Source organism: Aegilops tauschii, chromosome 3 (assembly GCF_002575655.3).
Source record: "Aegilops tauschii subsp. strangulata cultivar AL8/78 chromosome 3, Aet v6.0, whole genome shotgun sequence".
Lineage (NCBI taxonomy): Eukaryota > Viridiplantae > Streptophyta > Magnoliopsida > Poales > Poaceae > Aegilops > Aegilops tauschii.
This window is the reverse complement of record NC_053037.3, coordinates 85,852,431-85,872,830: the sequence shown is the minus strand read 5'-3', so window position 1 is coordinate 85,872,830 and position 20,400 is coordinate 85,852,431. Positions and strand designations below refer to the sequence as shown.

The 20,400-nt window shown below is 49.3% G+C and overlaps 1 protein-coding gene across 1 annotated transcript; it reads left to right on the top strand.

Annotated features, from left to right (window-relative positions):
• Positions 1–13,788: 13,788 nt before the first annotated feature.
• LOC109775396 (ABC transporter C family member 8) lies at positions 13,789–19,575 on the top strand. Its single transcript, XM_020334147.4, has 12 exons — positions 13,789–14,063; positions 14,181–16,144; positions 16,246–16,566; positions 16,658–16,744; positions 16,819–17,412; positions 17,507–17,671; positions 17,748–18,042; positions 18,133–18,347; positions 18,425–18,730; positions 18,851–18,914; positions 18,993–19,232; positions 19,315–19,575. Exons 1-12 carry the CDS (start codon positions 14,054–14,056, stop codon positions 19,410–19,412), a joined length of 4,359 nt encoding a protein of 1,452 aa, XP_020189736.1. The 5' UTR covers positions 13,789–14,053; the 3' UTR covers positions 19,413–19,575.
• The last annotated feature ends 825 nt before the right edge of the window (positions 19,576–20,400 follow it).

Here is a 20,400-nt window from a genome sequence, read left to right as displayed (position 1 = left end):
AAAGTCAAACTAAAATGTTCTTAATGTGACAAATAAATCATGGATAATATTGGTGGAGAAACAACATCTTTATAAAATAACTAAATACCCTATAGTGATTAAAACAGCAGCAAAAACAAATAATTATAACCCTATTATATTTTATAAAATAATAAACTATTTTAGCTAGGTGCCAAAGTTATTGTGGCAGTGGTATAATTAATGTTACTATTTTAGGGGCTAATTGAATATTTTGCAAAACTAAAACAATTTCGGAAATAAAATAAAAATAAAAAAAGTAAAATAAATAAAAGAAAAGGAATAAAGCCAGAGAACAAAACAAAAGATAAAAGGAAAAGGAAACCGCCCCCCTCACTTGGCTTCGGCCTAGCAGGCCACCAGGCCGCCTGGCCGGCCCAACCGTCGGCCCATCCCCTCACTCCCCCGCTCCCCTGGCCTATAGGCCACACCCGACCAAACCCTATCCCCATCTCCCCCAGATTCCCCACGACCCCCACTCTCTCCCTCCCCACTCGCTTGGATCGGGGAGGAGCCCGACCCCGTGCCTCCGCCGCAGGCGCCCATCCCCGGCCCGGCCCCAGCCGCGCCGCCTGACGCCACCGCCCGCCTCTCCGACTCCTCCCGCACACCGCCCGCCCCCTTGACACGAGCTGGATCGGGGGCTCGACCCCGCGGCACCCCAAGCCCCGACGCCGCACCGTCGCCGCTCACCACCACCTCGTGGGCGTCGCCTCCCCGCCTCATCCGACGTCACCCCGCGCCTCGCCCTGAGCCCTGCCGACGCCCTGGCTCCGTGCTCGAGTCCCGCGCCGCTCGGCGACCCTGCTGCGGTGGACGAGCCACCCGCCGGCGACGACCCCCCTCCCTCGCGCCCGTGCCACGGCCTCCTCCTCACCAGACCCCACCACCGCCCGTCGCCTCGTCCTCCTCGTCTCCTCCTCGCCGACGACGCATCCTCGTCCTCCTCCCCAAAGGCTCCACCGAGCCTCGCCGCCCCCTGCTCACCAACGCAGGTGAGGACCCCGGTCCTCCTCCTCCCCGTGCCCTCACGCCGGCGCTCGCCCGCGTCACCGCACCATCCGCTCCGCCGCTGCCGCTGCCTGCTACTGCTCCGGCCGGCGAGCCTCGCCGTGGCTGGCCTGGGCCAGTGCCCAGTCGGGCTAGCGCCCGTGCGCCCGTGCCTGCTATGGCCAGGGCCACTTACCACTGGGCCAGTGCCCCTGGCCCTATGACATGTGGGGCCGCACCCCCAGAACGTGTTTAAAAAAAGGAATTAAAAAATAATAATAAATTTAATTAATTAATTAATTAGCTAAATTAATTAAGTTAATTAATCCTACTTAATTAATATAATTAATTAGTTAATTTAATTAAACAGTAATTAATTAGCTAAACCCTAATTAAACTAAGCAGTGTATGACATGCAAGACCCACACGTAGTTGACCCAGTCAACTGCACAGTTGACTGCTGACGTCAGCATGATGTCATGCTGATGTCATCTTTTACTATTCTGAATAATGTTGTATTAAATTAATTAAATAAATGCTAAAATTAATTTAAATCTTTTAAAATTCATATAAAATAAACCGTAGCTCGGATGAAAATACTTTGTACATGAAAGTTGCTCAGAACGACGAGACGAATCCAGATACGCAGCCCGTTCGTCCGCCATGCGTCCCTAGCATAGTGAACCTGTAACATTTCACCTCCGGTTCATCTGTCCGAAAACGCGAAACACCGGGAATACCTTCCCGGATGTTTCCCCCCTTCGTCGGTATCACCTAATACCGCGTTAGGGCACACCTAGCACCGCGTATTGTCATGTTACGCTTTGTGTTGCTTTGATTGCTCTGTTATTTATTGTGTTCCCCCTCCGTTACTTCTTTCCGGTAGACCCCGAGACTACCGGCGACCCCCAGTTCGACTACGGAGTTGACGACCACTCCTACTTGCCAGAGCAACAAAGCAAGCCCCCCCTGATCACTAGATATCGCCTATTCTTCTCTATACTGCTTGCACTAGAGTAGTGTAGCATGTTACTGCTTTCCGTTAATCCTATCCTGATGCATAGCCCGTCATTGTTGCTACAGTTGTTACCCTTACCTGCTATCCTACTGCTTAGTATAGGATGCTAGTGTTCCATCAGTGGCCCTACATTCTTGTCCGTCTGCCATGCTATACTACTGGGCCGTGATCACTGCGGGAGGTGATCACGGGTATATACTATATACTTTATACATGATACATGTGGTGACTAAAGTCGGGTCGGCTCGAGGAATACCCGCAAGTGATTCTGATGAGGGGGCTGAAAGGACAGGTGGCTCCATCCCGGTAGAGGTGGGCCTGGGTTCCTGACGGCCCCCGACTGTTACCTTGTGGCGGAGCGACAGGGCAGGTTGAGACCACCTAGGAGAGAGGTGGGCCTGGCCCTGGTCGGCGTTCGCGGATACTTAACACGCTAAACGAGATCTTGGTATTTGATCTGAGTCTGGCCATTTGGTCTATACGCACTAACCAACTACGCGGGAACAGTTATGGGCACTCGATGTCGTGGTATCAGCCGAAGCTCTTCTTGACGTCAGCGCCGGAGCGGCGCGCGCCGGATTGGACTGGAACGCCTGCTAGGCTAGGTCTGCTTCCGGCCGCTCTCGCAACGTGCAGGTGTGCAATGGGCGATGGGCCCAGACCCCTGCGCGCATAGGATTTAGACCGGCGTGCTGACCTCTCTGTTGAGCCTAGGTGGGGCTGCGACGTGTTGATCTTCCGAGGCCGGGCATGACCCAGGAAAGTGTGTCCGGCCAAATGGGATCAAGCGTGTTGGGTTATGTGGTGCACCCCTGCAGGGAAGTTTATCTATTCGAATAGCCGTGTCCCTCAGTAAAAGGACGACCCGGAGTTGTACCTTGACCTTATGACAACTAGAACCGGATACTTAATAAAACACACCCTTCCAAGTGCCAGATACAACCCGGTGATCGCTCTCTAACAGGGCGATGAAGAGGGGATCGCCGGGTAGGATTATGCTATGCGATGCTGCTTGGTGAACTTACCATCTACTCTCTTCTACATGCTGCAAGATGGAGGTGGCCAGAAGCGTAGTCTTCGACAGGATTAGCTATCCCCCTCTTATTCTGGCATTCTGCAGTTCAGTCCACTGATATGGCCCTTTACACATATACCCATGCATATGTAGTGTAGCTCCTTGCTTGCGAGTACTTTGGATGAGTACTCACGGTTGCTTTTCTCCCTCTTTTCCCCTTTCTATACCAGATTGTCGCAACCAGATGCTGGAGTCCAGGAGCTAGAGATCCCGAGGATGATTCTACGTGGAGTTCGGCTTCGAGGAGTAGTTAGGAGGTCCCAGGCAGAAGGCCTTGCCTTTTCGATCGTTGCTACTTTTGTGCTAGCCTTTTTAAAAGCAAACTTGTTTAACTTATGTCTGTACTCAGATATTGTTGCTTCTGCTGACTCGTCTATGATCGAGCACTTGTATTCGAGCCCTCAAGGCCCCTGGCTTGTATTATGTTGCTTGTATGACTTATTTATGTTGTAGAGTTGTGTTGTGATATCTTCCCATGATTCCCTGATCTTGATCGTACACATTTGCGTGCATGATTAGTGTACGGTCAAATCGGGGGCGTCACAAGTTGGTATCAGAGCCGATTGCCTGCAGGAATCCCCCTTTCCAACTCCTTGGCCGAAGTCGAGTCTAGTCATTGAAAAACTTTTACTAACATGGTTGTGTGGCTTACGGGCCCACGTCGCCATTGGGTGGTATTAGGATCTTTTACTCCTTGTCTATACTCTGGGACTCTGATCTCTCTTCTATTCGGGTTAAATGATTTTACTAAATCTGACTCTAGGTTCTCGTAACTACTTCCTCCCGGAGAGCCCCTCACTCCAGATGATTGCTTGGTCCACCGAAGGATTTCGAAGTTACTCCCCGATACTCTTTCGAGACTTTGTGCTCGTTGCTTTTGCAATTCCCTACCACTGATCTATCCCTATGGATAAATACTTACAACCGTCGTTCTTAATTCTATTCCAAGTTGATCTTGTTAAGACAAGATGCCCCGAACCGCTCTCCGTTGTTCCAAGGATCCTTTGAGCTTACTGCTATACAGTTTTTGGCCACCTGAATACCCCTAAGAATAATTTCTCGCACTTCCGAGTATCCGCTCATCCCCAGTTGTTCAGGTGTTTCACAAAAGTCTTTGAAATACTATTCAATCCTCCGAAAATCCTCAGGAGCCTTTTTGCTCTTGAAATTCTTGCTTACTTGCATTATGATTAATCTTAAGTCTCGTAATCTTATTGGCATCTCTTGTCAATATCATTTTGAGTCCGTTGATTCAATTTGTTGCGAATGCTCGCAATCCTCAATCAGAGCCTAGAATTCATCCTTCTGGCTCAGACGTCATTTGAAACATGAACTGGTTATCGACCAATCAAATTGCCGTCGATTGTACCCCTAAGTCTATTCAACTTATCCACTCTTAATCAGACCATTTGCTTCTGATCGCTTGATTTGGAGATGATAATTCCTTTGCATTGAGCTTTGAATTACTCAGTTGTTTTTATAGTCCGATGCCCTTTCGTTCCTTCTTCCTCTGATAGAGTACCGATACTCGCATCAGCTCCGTTGTAGACCACAAGACCCCTTGTTGGGTTATTATCCGACAGTGTCCTTCATATTCAATAACCTTGTGATCATTTCCATGGATATATAATGCCTTTGGTAATTTGTATCCTCTGCTTGATAACCATACTCTACTTTTGAGCTGGTGATTTTACTCTTGAAGTTTGAGGTATATGTTTCTAAGATGCCCCGATGGATTGAACCTATACCTTCCCTAAAAACCGTATGAACCCGAAGGTTTTCACAAGCAATACCCTTCTGGTATTTTACCAGATAATTTTCTACCATACAATTTCATCGAATGCGAGAAGTGAATGAAAGGTTATGCATTGGAGAAGTGGGAGTCGACCTTGAACTTTGTCTTCATGCCCATGGACACGATGTAGATCTTATCATTAAAGCTTCTCTTAAATTAATTATTCCATAGGTATAAGTTCATCTTATATCTGGGATCTGGCCTTTTGCAGTCGTGGTTCCGACCATGTTCTCCTTTAAATACCATTTCTCGTACAAGTTTAAGCACTTGTCTTCTGTAGATCAATACCCCAGTCCAACCTCTACCTTGGTTCGTCGTCGAGTATTACCCCCCTGGTATCTCGAGATTATCACGGAACTGCATAACTTCTTATGAGTTCTCCATCAAGTATTACATTCTCATTTATTCCAATTTTTCACAGGCTCCGAGTTATTAAACACTCAAGGACATCGATAACTGAATCGAGTCCGCATCACGATTAAACAACTCTTAGTAATCTCCTTTGCTTACGAGTTTGTACTCGATCACGTCATCCCTAGCCTGCTCGGCTATGTCATTATCGTGCCGATTTTAACTGTGCTACCTGGTCCTTATTCCTGGAACACAACTTTTTGACGATGAGCTAAGCTTACGTCGACCTTCCTCGTCTTATCATTTCGCCTTGGAGAACAAGCTTGGTCTCGAGTTTGTGTTGTACCCGTGGTTTCAATAAACTTTCGCTTCATCATTCCTTTGACTTGATGTCATCGCCGATCGATTACACCTTCATGAAATCTCTCGGCAAATGTGTCGTGATCGTCATCAACCTTATGAGCTCTTCCAGGATATCAATTGAGTTCATGATGAGAAATACCATCCTTGCCCTCGATGATCTGTGTTATCATCGACCACTTTATTGCCTTCCCACCAACACAAGCTTGTTCGTGTTTGGTGTTATACCTTGATTTCCTTGCTATCCAACTTATGTTAAGTTCTACCGCGGAGTATTACCATCTTTGATGTCAAGAATGTTATGAGGATTGCTCCACCTCTTAAGAATTCTTGCTATAATGATACTTCTCACCATCACCATTCTTTCTTGGTCCTCGTGTTGATTCCAACCGGGGTACCCACAAGTGAACGGTGTTGTTTGGATTCTGCACTTCTAGCAACCCTATTGCTTTGAAGTTAATGATCGATAATTCATTCTTAGCCTATCGGTTGCTGAACCACCATTCTAACATTGATCATGCTACCTAACCCCATATTTCGGGTGCACCTTTCAACCAATGTTTAATTGTGTATGTTTTCCTCGAGCATACATCATTATACCATTTGATCTGACAAATGTTATCTCCTTGTTCACATAGTTGTGGAAATCCATCTTTTGTTAATCTCGATGAATTGTCGCTGATTCCATCAGCCACCTCCTCATCCTCCCGTTGTTTTACTGATGGACTCTTGTTTCGGAACTCGCTTCCATAGTTCATTTTCCGAGAATCTTACAATGTCATCTCGTCAAATTGTGCCGCACCTTTTCTTCTCAGGCATCCTAAGTCTGAGGTATCCTGACACCAATCAGAACTGAATCTCGGTCAGGTATGATGGTTGGAACATATTTCCAAGAGTTATAACATTGGTCTTTATATGACCCGGTAAGGTGATGTCATGCCTAGCACACCTGGCCGGGGGACCTATTGTTATAGTTTCCTTTTTGGCAAGGTTAGTCATTCTTCCGTAAGGAAATTGTAAGATTTATTCTATAAGTTGTTCCTGATGTATCCTTTGTGTGTCCAAAGTTTGACCTTTGCTTAAATACCATGTCAATGCTATCTCGAAGCATGTCTATGGTACTCTGATCATCAACAGGAACATTTGAAGCCCAAAGCTAATTGTTTCCTGCTCAATTATCCAAACACCGTTGTATGGGTAATGTCATGAAATTTCTCTCCCCTACCTAAAGAGTTTTCTACATTATATCCTATCATGGATATCATGCTCAGCTTGTCCTTGGGAAGGATATACCCTTGAAATATGTGTTTAAACACATTTTCCTTTCCATTGTTCTGTTCAATCTGATGATCACCCTTTTCCTTTCCATTATTTTATTTAATCTTTCTTGTGATCTATATGATGTAAGCAGTAATAATTCACTGCTTATGTAAACACCTTGGTGTACTACTCTGTCAATAAGACCCTGTTACTATTGTTGATGACATTCCGGTAGCCACCGATGGACGAGAACCTTGCCTATTGGTCCGCCTCGTTCAACGAGCAGGAAAATGGTTCTCTTCGTCCCTCGCCCTTGGTACCAACGTTGTTGCCAACATAGCTGGCAGGCTACCCTCTGACATGCCTTGCTATCATGACCGTGCAACATGTCAGCCCCCTTTCTAATTTTAACCCACATTGTGGGCCCATAACCCACAGTTCCACAGGATCGAAACCTGACTCTCCTGTACACCCCCTGTTCCCAAGGTTGTTCCTCGTGCGTGGCCTCGTATGTAATTCACGGGCCACCTTCCTAATGATCTATTTTTGTAACAGACGCAATACTTAATCTCGTTGCTCTGGACCCCTTCCGCACTTGGTTTCAGACATCGAACCATTACCTATCCATTTGAACTTCTCATGGTACCTTCTTACTTTGCTCTAGATATCTTCTTAAGTTTCAATTCGAGAGCTACTTATGCTTCTTCCCCCGAGTTAACCGTCTGATGCTCAATCCTGTTAGAATCCGTCCTTATAGAGTTTTCCCCTCTTAACCTATCGTAAGTACGGTGAAGATCCTGAAAAAAAAAGGACGGCAACTTCATCATAATGACCTGGAGAAGAGGAATGAAGGCATCAATATATGGATCGACCACTTCGAGAAGAGCAACCCAGACCGAGAAGATTCGTTAGAATTTCGTAACCAGACCTTTCCCCCTTACTCCCGCTCCTAAATCTCGGGACGAGATTTCTTGTAGTGGAGGAGATTTGTGACGCCCGGATAATTAAGCTACAGTAAACCTCTGTTAACGATGCCACGTCACCATGATTAATGTTATTAATCTCGTGTTAGATCAAACCGATTCAAATTCAAAATTGAATTAAGTCAAAACAATTAAAGTTTTCTAAAGTCAAACTAAAATGTTCTTAATGTGACAAATAAATCATGGATAATATTGGTGGAGAAACAACATCTTTAGAAAATAACTAAATACCCTATAGTGATTAAAACAGCAGCAAAAACAAATAATTATAACCCTATTATATTTTATAAAATAATAAACTATTTTAGCTAGGTGCCAAAGTTATTGTGGCAGTGGTATAATTAATGTTACTATTTTAGGGGCTAATTGAATATTTTGCAAAACTAAAAAAATTTGGGAAATAAAATTAAAATAAATAAAAGTAAAATAAATAAAAGAAAAGGAATAAAGCCAGAGAACAAAACAAAAGATAAAAGGAAAAGGAACCCCCCACTGGGCTTCGGCCTAGCAGGCCACCAGGCCGCCTGGCCGGCCCAACCGTCGGCCCATCCCCTCACTCCCCCGCTCCCCTGGCCTATAGGCCACACCCGACCGAACCCTATCCCCATCTCCCCCAGATCCCCCACGACCCCCACTCTCTCCCTTCCCACTCGCTTGGATCGGGGAGGAGCCCGATCCCGTGCCTCCGCCGCAGGCGCCCATCCCCGGCCCGGCCCCAGCCGCGCCGCCCGACGCCACCGCCCGCCTCTCCGACTCCTCCCGCACAGCGCCCGCCCCCTCGACACGAGCTGGATCGGGGGCTCGACCCCGCGGCACCCCAAGCCCCGACGCCGCACCGTCGCCGCTCACCACCACCTCGTCGGCGTCGCCTCCCCGCCTCACCCCGACGTCACCCCGCGCCTCGCCCTGCGCCCTGCCGACGCCCTGGCTCCGTGCTCGAGTCTCGCGCCGCCCGGCGACCCTGCTGCGGTGGACGAGCCACCCGCCGGCGACGACCCCCCTCTCTCACGCCCGTGCCACGGCCTCCTCCTCACCGGACCCCACCACCGCCCGTTGCCTCGTCCTCCTCGTCTCCTCCTCACCGACGACGCATCCTCGTCCTCCTCCCCAAAGGCTCCACCGAGCCTCGCCGCCCCCTGCTCACCAACGCAGGTGAGGACCCCGGTCCTCCTCCTCCCTGTGCCCTCACGCCGGCGCTCGCCCGCGCCACCGCACCATCCGCTCCGCCGCAACCGCTGCCTGCTGCTGCTCCGGCCGGCGAGCCTCGCCGTGGCTGGCCTGGGCCAGTGCCCAGTCGGGCTAGCGCCCGTGCGCCCGTGCCCGCTATGGCCAGGGCCACTTACCACTGGGCCAGTGCCCCCTGGCCCTATGACATGTGGGGCCGCACCCCCAGAACATGTTTAAAAAAAGGAATTAAAAAATAATAATAAATAAATAATAAATAATAAATAATAATAAATTTAATTAATTAATTAATTAGCTAAATTAAATAAGTTAATTAATCCTACTTAATTAATCTAATTAATTAGTTAATTTAATTAAACAGTAATTAATTAGCTAAACCCTAATTAAACTAAGCAGTGTATGACATGCGGGACCCACACATAGTTGACCCAGTCAACTGCACAGTTGATTGCTGACGTCAGCATGATGTCATGCTGACATCATCTTTTACTATTCTGGATAATGTTGTATTAAATTAATTAAATAAATGCTAAAATTAATTTAAATCTTTTAAAATTCATATAAAATAAACCGTAGCTCGGATGAAAATACTTTGTGCATGAAAGTTGCTCAGAACGACGAGACGAATCCAGATACGCAGCCCGTTCGTCCGCCACGCGTCCCTAGCATAGTGAACCTGTAACATTTCACCTCTGGTTCATCTGTCCGAAAACGCGAAACACCGGGAATACCTTCCCGGATGTTTCCCCCCTTCGTCGGTATCACCTAATACCGCGTTAGGGCACACCTAGCACCGCGTATTGTCATGTTACGCTTTGTGTTGCTTTGATTGCTCTGTTATTTATTGTGTTCCCCCTCCGTTACTTCTTTCCGGTAGACCCCGAGACTACCGACGACCCCCAGTTCGACTACGGAGTTGACGACCCCTCCTACTTGCCAGAGCAACCAGGCAAGCCCCCCCTTGATCACCAGATATCGCCTATTCTTCTCTATACTGCTTGCACTAGAGTAGTGTAGCATGTTACTGCTTTCCGTTAATCCTATCCTGATGCATAGCCTGTCATTGTTGCTACAGTTGTTACCCTTACCTGCTATCCTACTGCTTAGTATAGGATGCTAGTGTTCCATCAGTGGCCCTACATTCTTGTCCGTCTGCCATGCTATACTACTGGGCCGTGATCACTGCGGGAGGTGATCACGGGTATATACTATATACTTTATACATGATACATGTGGTGACTAAAGTCGGGTCGGCTCGAGGAGTACCCGCAAGTGATTCTGATGAGGGGGCTGAAAGGACAGGTGGCTCCATCCCGGTAGAGGTGGGCCTGGGTTCCTGACGGCCCCCGACTGTTACCTTGTGGCGGAGCGACAGGGCAGGTTGAGACCACCTAGGAAAGAGGTGGGCCTGGCCCTGGTCGGCGTTCGCGGATACTTAACACGCTAAACGAGATCTTGGTATTTGATCTGAGTCTGGCCATTTGGTCTATACGCACTAACCAACTACGCGGGAACAGTTATGAGCACTCGACGTCGTGGTATCAGCCGAAGCTCTTCTTGACGTCAGCGACGGAGCGGCGCGCACCGGATTGGACTGGAACGCCTGCTAGGCTAGGTCTGCTTCCGGCCGCCCTCGCAACGTGCAGGTGTGTAATGGGCGATGGGCCCAGACCCCTGCGCGCATAGGATTTAGACCGGCGTGCTGACCTCTCTGTTGAGCCTAGGTGGGGCTGCGACGTGTTGATCTTCCGAGGCCAGGCATGACCCAGGAAAGTGTGTCCGGCCAAATGGGATCAAGCGTGTTGGGTTATGTGGTGCACCCCTGCAGGGAAGTTTATCTATTCGAATAGCCGTGTCCCTCGGTAAAAGGATGACCCGGAGTTGTACCTTGACCTTATGACAACTAGAACCGGATACTTAATAAAACACACCCTTCCAAGTGCCATATACAACCCGGTGATCGCTCTCTAACAGGGCGACGAGGAGGGGATCGCCGGGTAGGATTATGCTATGCGATGCTACTTGGTGAACTTACCATCTACTCTCTTCTACATGCTGCAAGATGGAGGTGGCCAGAAGCGTAGTCTTCGACAGGATTAGCTATCCCCTTCTTATTCTGGCATTCTGCAGTTCAGTCCACTGATATGGCCCTTTACACATATACCCATGCATATGTAGTGTAGCTCCTTGCTTGCGAGTACTTTGGATGAGTACTCACGGTTGCTTTTCTCCCTCTTTTCCCCTTTCTATACCGGATTGTCGCAACCAGATGCTGGAGTCCAGGAGCTAGAGATCCCGAGGATGATTCTACGTGGAGTTCGGCTTCGAGGAGTAGTTAGGAGGTCCCAGGCAGGAGGCCTTGCCTTTTCGATTGTTGCTACTTTTGTGCTAGCCTTTTTAAGGCAAACTTGTTTAACTTATGTCTGTACTCAGATATTGTTGCTTCTGCTGACTCGTCTATGATCGAGCACTTGTATTCGAGCCTCGAGGCCCTGGCGTGTATTATGTTGCTTGTATGACTTATTTATGTTGTAGAGTTGTGTTGTGATATCTTCCCGTGAGTCCCTGATCTTGATCGTACACATTTGCGTGCATGATTAGTGTACGGTCAAATCGGGGGCGTCACATCATAATAGTATATCATCATTCTAAATGCAATTACCCTTTTTACATTAATGTCCAGATGATGCAGAGTATCTCGGTCTATGAGAGGGCTATTTAGCTAAAGAGGCATGAGAAGGTCTCGGCCTTTAGTATTATGGACATACTACATATATATATATATTCTCACATTGTTTACTGTTTACTTATCCACCATGAACATGAGTATTGAGAAAAGCATATCTACCATGCACGACCGTTGATTTTGTTGGAGATTCACCTTCCTGCATGCATACTTTATTATTACTGCTCAATCCATCGGCCATATCCCATCAGTGTGGTCATATCAACCAGTCAGTCACAATAAAACAAGTCGTTGATGGTTGCATAATGTTTCATAATCTTTTTTGGGGTTATAGTTTCATAATGTTTATCATGTTTGAAAACTCAAATTTCAAATCTTGTCAAAATATGTTCAAGAATATTTTTGTTTCAAAGGCCACGTCACCAGGAACATTATTGAACTTTTCCCATGGAATTAACAATTTTCGATGAAACAAGGTGAAGCATGGTGATTTAGTTGTCAAAACAAATTAATTAAAAATATATTCAATATTGGTCTTGTTTAAAGATCTTGACAGGAAAAACACATTTGCGTAAACAGAAACTAAAACAAATTTTATTTCAAAATGTATTAGGCATCTATTTGTTTGAATGAAACTTAAGAAATAGAGAATAACACATGTCAGGGGATAGAGAGAACACTATAAATAATATCAGTGGGCCCACAAGAAAAAAAGAAAAAAATGTGCATGCATGCACGGGAGGTTCCGTGCATGGTAGAAATTCCTCTCTCCATGAGTATTTCATATTGCACATTTACACATGAGAAAGTCACCTACCACAATTTTTATGCATCGAAGAGTTAACCTATGAACCCCAGTCCAATTTCTACCATAAGAATCACCTTCCAACAACATTTACACATTGTTTTATTTGGGGAATACCAAAAATATTTATCACACTTGTATAACTAGCAAGACTAGCAGGGATTGACACCCTTGTTAGAATTGTTGAGGACACAAGCTGAGTTTTATTTGTGTTGCGGGACATACCACTATTGCAAGTTTCTTGTATCTTCACGAATTGATACCTTAGTTTCTCATAAACTCCCACGCTTAGGAGCCCAACAAGTGTAACATGTAGACCGAGTCGGTCAATTAGTTCATTTACTTCTCAAGGTCCTTACAAGCACACCCGCACAAATAAATTACTTTGAAATCCTTTAGGTGACAAATTATTCTTCCTCCAATCCATCGGCGACATACCGTGAGCATAGCTCGATGCCACCTCTAAGGCCCAGTGGTGCAATTTTTTCTAAACTCAGGAGCTTGTAGAAGCAGTAGCCAGGAAGTCATCCATTTGGACCTGTAGATACCAACGACCGCGATATGCGGAGCAAATCCCCCCTCCCCCCCCCCCCCCCCCCCCCCCCCCCAGAAGAAAACGTCGATAAGGGCATGTAGAAACTCCAAAGACCATGAAAACCAGTCGAATTCAGACATATCCATAAAAAACTAAAACGACCAAATTCCGGAAGACCCATAGAAGACATGGCTCCACAATTCCTCCAACTGACGGTAAGCACACCAAACAAAATTGGGATATGCGGAGAGAACATTAATTCCCAGACGGGGAAGGTGCCGCCGCCTCGCCACCCCAAACCAGACACATAAACTCCCTCAAGAAAACCTAAACCAAGTCGCTGACCCCGTTGCACGTTAGATCTGGGTTTGAGGTCGGGCACGCCTATGTCGGAGGTTGCCACCGCCAGCCAAAGACCACTGCAGCACACTCACACATCCCCTAACGCAAACGCAGATGCACAACAGCCCACCGGCGCCCTCCATGAACAGGACCTCGCCGTCGCGCAGGCTTTGACCGGTGACGCGGCGAGAGAGGGAGGACATGAGTGGCGGCTAGGCTTGTAGATCGTCCGCCGCAGCCATCTCTCACACGAAGCGTTTTTCCGCTTGCTTACTGCCAGCCACTCCTCTTGTCCCAAACAAAAAAAAAACAAAAAAATAGCTTGCGTCTTGTTTGTCTTGCCGCTTGTTTTCCTTTCCTTTCCGTCGCTTGTTATTGTTTTGTTCCTCGCTGCCGTGCTTGAGTTTACACGTCCAACCAACCAACCAACCTTCGTCCACAATATCGTCACGGCCGCTTACCTCTCTCAGTGGAGTGAATCTAGTGGGGCCAGCGTGGTAGTTAGCACGGCGCCACTGACAAGTACTGAAGCAGGGAACACGATCCATAAAACTCCACCTCCTCCCTGCATCCTCCGACACGCAGGACAAATACATTTTTATCTTTGTTTGATTTGATTCCTCGTGAAGCTGAAGCCAAGGAAGCGGCAAATGGAGCAAGGTAGTCAACGCCAACCCCTCTTCGATCTCCACCAAATCTCACTTCCATTAATTCCGTGCCATGATCTCATTCCCTAGAATTCCATGCCTGTAATATCTCAGTTCAATATGGTTGCAGGCACACCATATTTGCTGGCATCATCAGCAGCCTGCCAAGGCCAAGGAGGAGGAGATCTCACCCTGGAGCTGGGTTCCCTGTGTTTCAGCCAGATGATTCTACTCGATCTCGTAAACCTTCTTCTCACAGCCATCTATATCTCGAGCTTGCTGATCGCCGCTTGCAAGAGGGAATTCAGGGCCGTCAGGGCAGGGGACCTTCCATTCCCGTGCGCCGTAGCTTCCCCCTGCTGCGCGCTTCTTGGCATTGCGTGCGTCTGCCTGGGACTGGGAGCATGGGGCTCCTCTCCCCACGGAGCACTGCTCTTCTTCCTGAGAGGCTTTGTGTGGGTGTCCCTGTCGGTGTCCTTGGTCGTCCGTCCGACGAGGTTCTCCGGAGCTGTGGCGATGGCGTGGTGGGCGGTGGACGCTGTTCTCATCACGGCCAACAGTTTGGAGAAGATTGCGACGGGTGGGAATCTGGGAGTTCTTGACGTACTGTCGTGGGCCGTGGGCTTCTTGCTTCTGCTGAGCGCGATCCGAGTTTGCAGAAGCCTCGCCGCCGGCGATGGAGGCGGCGCGGAGTCCGAGCCTCTCCTTGCGGCGGGAGGCGGGGAGAGGCGGGCGGCGTTCGGCGAGGCCGGGTTCTTCAGCCGCCTGACGTTCACGTGGATGGACTCGCTGCTGCGCCTTGGGTACTCCAAGCCGCTGGGCCTCGGCGACATCCCGCCGCTGGACGCCGACGACGCGGCCGCGGAGGCGTGCCGTAAGTTCCTCTGCGAGTGGCATCGACGGAGGAGGGAGTCGCATAAAACGAGCAATCTCGTGCTCCGGGTGCTCGCCGAGTGCCACAAGAAGGAGCTGCTCCTGACGGCGCTCTACACGTTGCTACGCACACTGTCCTTCGCCGCGTCGCCGGTGATGCTGTACTGCTTCGTGTCATACTCCGATCGGCAGGAGCGGGAGCGGGATCTCGGCACCGGAGCCGCGCTCGTCGCCGGCCTTCTGGGCATGAAGCTGGTGGAGTCGCTGTCGCAGAGGCACTGGTTCTTCGGGTCGAGGCGGCTGGGCATGCGCATGCGCTCGGCCCTCATGGCCGCCGTCTTCGAGAAGCAGCTGCGGCTGTCCAGCGAGGGGCGGGGGCGGCACTCGTCCGGCGAGATCGCCAACTACATCGCCGTGGACGCGTACCGGCTCGGCGAGTTCCCGTACTGGCTGCACCTGGCATGGAGCATGCTGGTGCAGCTGGTCCTCGCCATCGCGCTCCTGTTCTGGATCGTGGGCGCCGGCGCGCTCCCGGCGCTGGCCCCCATGGCCATCTGCGGCGTGCTCAACGTGCCTTTCGCCAGGATGCTGCAGCAGTACCAGTCGAGGTTCATGCAAGCGCAGGACGAGCGGCAGCGCGCCACGGCGGAGGTGCTGCACAGCATGAAGATCGTGAAGCTGCAGTCGTGGGAGGACAAGTTCAGGGCGACGGTGCAGCGGCTGCGCGACGCCGAGGTGCGGTGGCTCGGCGAGACGCAGCTCAAGAAGGCCTACGGCAGCGCGCTGTACTGGGTGTCGCCGACGGTAATCTCCGCCGTGGTCTTGGCGGGCACGGCCGCGGTCCAGAGCGCGCCCCTGGACGCCGGCGTGGTGTTCACCGTGCTCGCCACCATGCGCGTCGTCTCGGAGCCGATGAGGATGCTGCCCGAGGTCATGTCAGTCATGATCCAGGTCAAGGTGTCGCTGGACCGCATCGGGAAGTTCCTGACCGAGGACGAGTTCCAAGACGACGCCGTGGACAGGACGCCGGCGTCCGACAAGAGCCTGGACGTGCACAACGGTATCTTCAGCTGGGAGCCCAGCAAGGGCACCGCAACCCTGAAAGACATCAACATCACCGCAACCCGCGGGCAGAAGATCGCCGTCTGCGGGCCTGTCGGCGCCGGAAAATCGTCGTTGCTGTGCGCGACGCTCGGCGAGATCCCAAGAATGTCCGGATCAGTACGTACGTTGGTTGAACCAATTTTCTTGCACATTTGTACCAAATTACTAGCATACTGATGTTCTCTGCTATGTGTTTTTCATCTTCTTCATTCATTCAGGTGGCCGTGAGTGGCTCGCTGGCCTATGTGTCCCAGACGTCGTGGATCCAGAGCGGCACGGTGCGCGACAACATCCTCTTCGGGAGGCCGATGAGGAGTTCGGAGTACGAGAGGGCCCTGAAGTGCTGCGCGCTGGACAAGGACATGGAGAACTTCCCGCACGGCGACCTGACGGAGATCGGGCAGAGGGGCCTCAACATGAGCGGCGGGCAGAAGCAGAGGATCCAGCTCGCAAGGGCCGTCTACAACGACGCCGACGTCTACCTCCTCGACGACCCTTTCAGCGCCGTCGACGCGCACACCGCCGCCACCCTCTTCAATGTCAGGACATGAGGACTCTTCTCCTTCTCAAACCTCATTGCCACGGTTACAGATCGTTTTCATGGACGTGACAGCCACTTTGTCGTTGCAGGATTGTGTCATGGCGGCGCTGGAGGACAAGACGGTCATTCTTGTTACGCATCAAGTTGAGTTCCTCTCCAAGGTTGACAGGATTTTGGTAGGTTTCCACTCTCTGTCTGCACAAAACATACCATAGATGGCATAGTCTGACAGTCAGCTGTTCATATTTAGGTCATGGAGAAGGGTGAGATAACGCAGGAGGGAACCTACGAGGAGCTCCTGCAGTTCGGCACGGCGTTCGAACAGCTTGTCAACGCTCACCAGGACTCAAAAACAACACTGTACTCCAATGCAGCGAAAGAAGGAGCCATGATTCAGTACCAACAGCCAATGCTACAGCAGCAGGGCAGCGAGGCCGAAATCTCCACCGGCAACCTGCCCTCGGTCCAGCTGACCCAGGAGGAGGAGAGGGAGCTGGGAGGGGCCGGACTGAAAACATACAAGGACTACGTGTCAGTGTCCAAGGGCTGGTTCCTCCTTGTCCTCATAGTACTCGCACAGTGCGTGTTCGTCGCCCTGCAGTACCTCGCGACTTACTGGCTCGCGGCGACGATCCAGAGCCACCGGTTCAGCGTCGGGATCGTCGTGGGAGTCTACGCGGTGATGACGACCGCCAGCTGCCTGTTTGCTTATGTGAGGAGCCTTGTGGCTGCCCACTTCGGCCTCAAGGCGTCAAGGGAGTTCTTCTCGGGTTTCATGGATTCGGTGTTCAGGGCCCCCATGCTGTTCTTCGACTCTACCCCAACTGGAAGGATCATGACCCGGGTATAGTATATATATACCATTTCACAACTTTTTCAGTCATACTTACGCCGATGTTACTGCAGATTTGCACCGTTAATTATGCATTTTTATGCAGGCTTCGTCGGATTTGTGCATCTTGGACTTCGACATCCCGTTTACGATGACCTTTGTGATATCCGGCACGGTTGAGGTGGCGGCAACCGTGGTGGTAATGATCATGGTTACATGGCAAGTCGTTCTGGTTGCTGTTCCTGCTGTGATTGGGGTCCTGTACATTCAGGTGAGCATCATGAAAGAACCCTGCATTCATCTTCTTCTGCTGAGCCAATGTGTGAACAATGCTACTGTTGTTGCAGAGATACTACATTGCCTCGGCCAGGGAGTTGGTGAGGATCAACGGCACCACAAAGGCGCCTGTGATGAACTACGCCGCTGAATCGATGCTCGGAGTGGTCACCATAAGGGCCTTTGCAGCGACGAACAGGTTCATTCAGACAAATCTTCAGCTCATCGACATGGATGCAACAATGTTCTTCTACACAAATGCAGCGCTAGAGTGGGTGCTTCTGCGTGTGGAGGCGATGCAAATCGTGGTCATTGTTACATCGTCCATTCTTCTCGTTATGCTACCGGCAGGATCAGTTGCTCCAGGTGCATATTATTCAGGGCTCAGCACTTCTATTATAATAATGTGCACAAATATGGTATGTCACTCAAGTCTTCTCTTGGCATTTTTTCCAGGATTTCTTGGGCTATGCCTCTCATATGCCTTGACGCTTTCTTCCGCGCAAGTGTTCTTGACGCGATTCTACTCAAATCTGGAGAATTATATGATCTCAGTGGAGAGAATCAAACAGTTCATGCATCTACCATCCGAGCCTCCGGCTGTTATCAGCGACAGAAGGCCTGCTCCTTCATGGCCATCTGAAGGGAAGATAAATCTGGAGAACTTGAGAGTAAGAACCTGAAAATCAGGAGACAACCAGCTCATTCATCTGATGTTCTGAAGTGTCATATATACCATGTTTTTCAGGTCAAGTATCGCGAAAATGCGCCTACGGTTTTGCGCGGGATCACTTGCACATTTGCAGCTGGAAACAAGATTGGAGTTGTTGGAAGAACCGGGAGCGGGAAGACCACTCTCCTGAGCGCGTTGTTCCGCCTCATCGACCCCTCCGGTGGGCGAATTCTCATCGACGATGTCGACATTTGCACCATAGGACTGAAGGACCTCAGGATGAAACTCAGCATCATTCCTCAGGAGCCAACGCTTTTCAGGGGCAGCGTAAGGAGCAACGTCGATCCTCTGGGTCTGTACACAGATCAGGATATCTGGGAGGTCTGACCACAAATTACCATATTCTGAAATCTACATCAATTCTTGTATTTTCACCTACTAGCATCGGTCTTTTTTGGACACATTTGTTGATCCTGATCTTGACACACTAGTCTTTTACAGGCGTTGGATAAATGCCAGTTGAAGAAGACAATCGGTGTCCTTCCTGAACTTCTTGAGGCACCAGGTGAGACAATGATCTTTAGTTCTACTGTATGAAATTAAGCATGCCCGAAATGTGAAAGGCTTGTCTCTGCATCTTCAGTGAGCGATGACGGAGAGAACTGGAGCGCGGGGCAACGGCAGCTCTTCTGCCTCGCGCGCGTCCTCCTCAGCAGGAACAGGATCCTGGTCCTCGACGAGGCGACGGCGTCGATCGACTCGGCCACCGACGCCATCCTGCAGAGGGTCATCAAGCAGGAGTTCTCAGGGTGCACGGTGATCACCATAGCGCACAGGGTTCCCACCGTCACAGACAGTGATATGGTCATGGTTCTTTCCTACGGTAAGCATCTGCCTCTACGCGCTGCTAAAATTAAGCCGGGGATATGGATTTACCAATGGACAAAACATCTTATTTGTTGCAGGTAAGCTTATAGAGTACGACAGGCCATCGACGCTGATGGAAAATGGGGACTCATCATTCTTTAAGCTCGTCGCCGAGTACTGGTCCAACTATAAGTGAACGCGGAAAATTCAATAATTTTGTCGGCTGTAGGCTACAACTCTTCACATACTAAGTGGAAATTTTGGAACTGAAAATTGTTTGGAACAAGATAGTGATGGGGATGTATGACACAATGACCCAAATGTATGTTGGAAGTTAGTAGAAAATATGAGTTGAAATATTCATCTGCCTTCATCGGATTATGCAGTTGGTTTGTGGTGGTCACACGGCCTCTTTGAACCCCCCCATCTAACCTTTGTTTGTTCTGCATTTGACATCTAGTATGTCATAATTTGTCATAATGAACTGTTGAACTGGCTTGCTGCCTTTATGTCGTTGCCGAACCTTGCCTATCATCTCAATGAACCTTCCCTCCTTGCCACCTTCAGGACTGCGTAATTGTTTGAGCCTAGCGTGCTACCTCCATCTTCTTTCAATCTACCTAACCTACCATGGATATCACAAAACCGGAAATGGAATTCTTTTCGAGCATTAGAGGTCTTAGTTCTGACATCAAAGGAAACTCTGTTTGAAAAAAAAAGAGAGCGGAAAACGGCCGCATGCTATTTACATACACAAAGAAATAGTGTTTTGATCTCTCACATTAGCACATGATGGCTCAGGTCATTCCTTGGTTAAAAATGTCTCTAGCACCCTGCAAGTTCACGAGATCAATTGTGGCTTTTCGAATGAGACAGTGTTGAAGGCACATATAAGCAGTCATCGTGATTGCTCTGACTTGTGCTCTCGAAACCTGAAATCAACTAACCAAATGAGTGGTCAAAGTGAAAATTCACAACTATTCTTCCTCAACCAGTTGCGAACCTCTCGGGATCAAAGAGCGACCAAAAAGAGCTAACGTTTGAATTATAGAGTAGAGAGTACTTAAGGATATTCTTTGCAAGTACTTAAGGATATTCTTAACGGATATCCAGTACCATTTACCATCAGCTCTTTGTCAGTCTGGAAGTTGCATGACCACATGATCATGTGGCTGTTACGTTAT

Coding starts and splice junctions, on each gene's coding strand:
- LOC109775396 (XM_020334147.4), top strand. Junction 16,745..16,818: donor CCAAGGTTGACAGGATTTTG/GTAGGTTTCCAC, acceptor GTTCATATTTAG/GTCATGGAGAAGGGTGAGAT. Junction 19,233..19,314: donor GGTCATGGTTCTTTCCTACG/GTAAGCATCTGC, acceptor TATTTGTTGCAG/GTAAGCTTATAGAGTACGAC.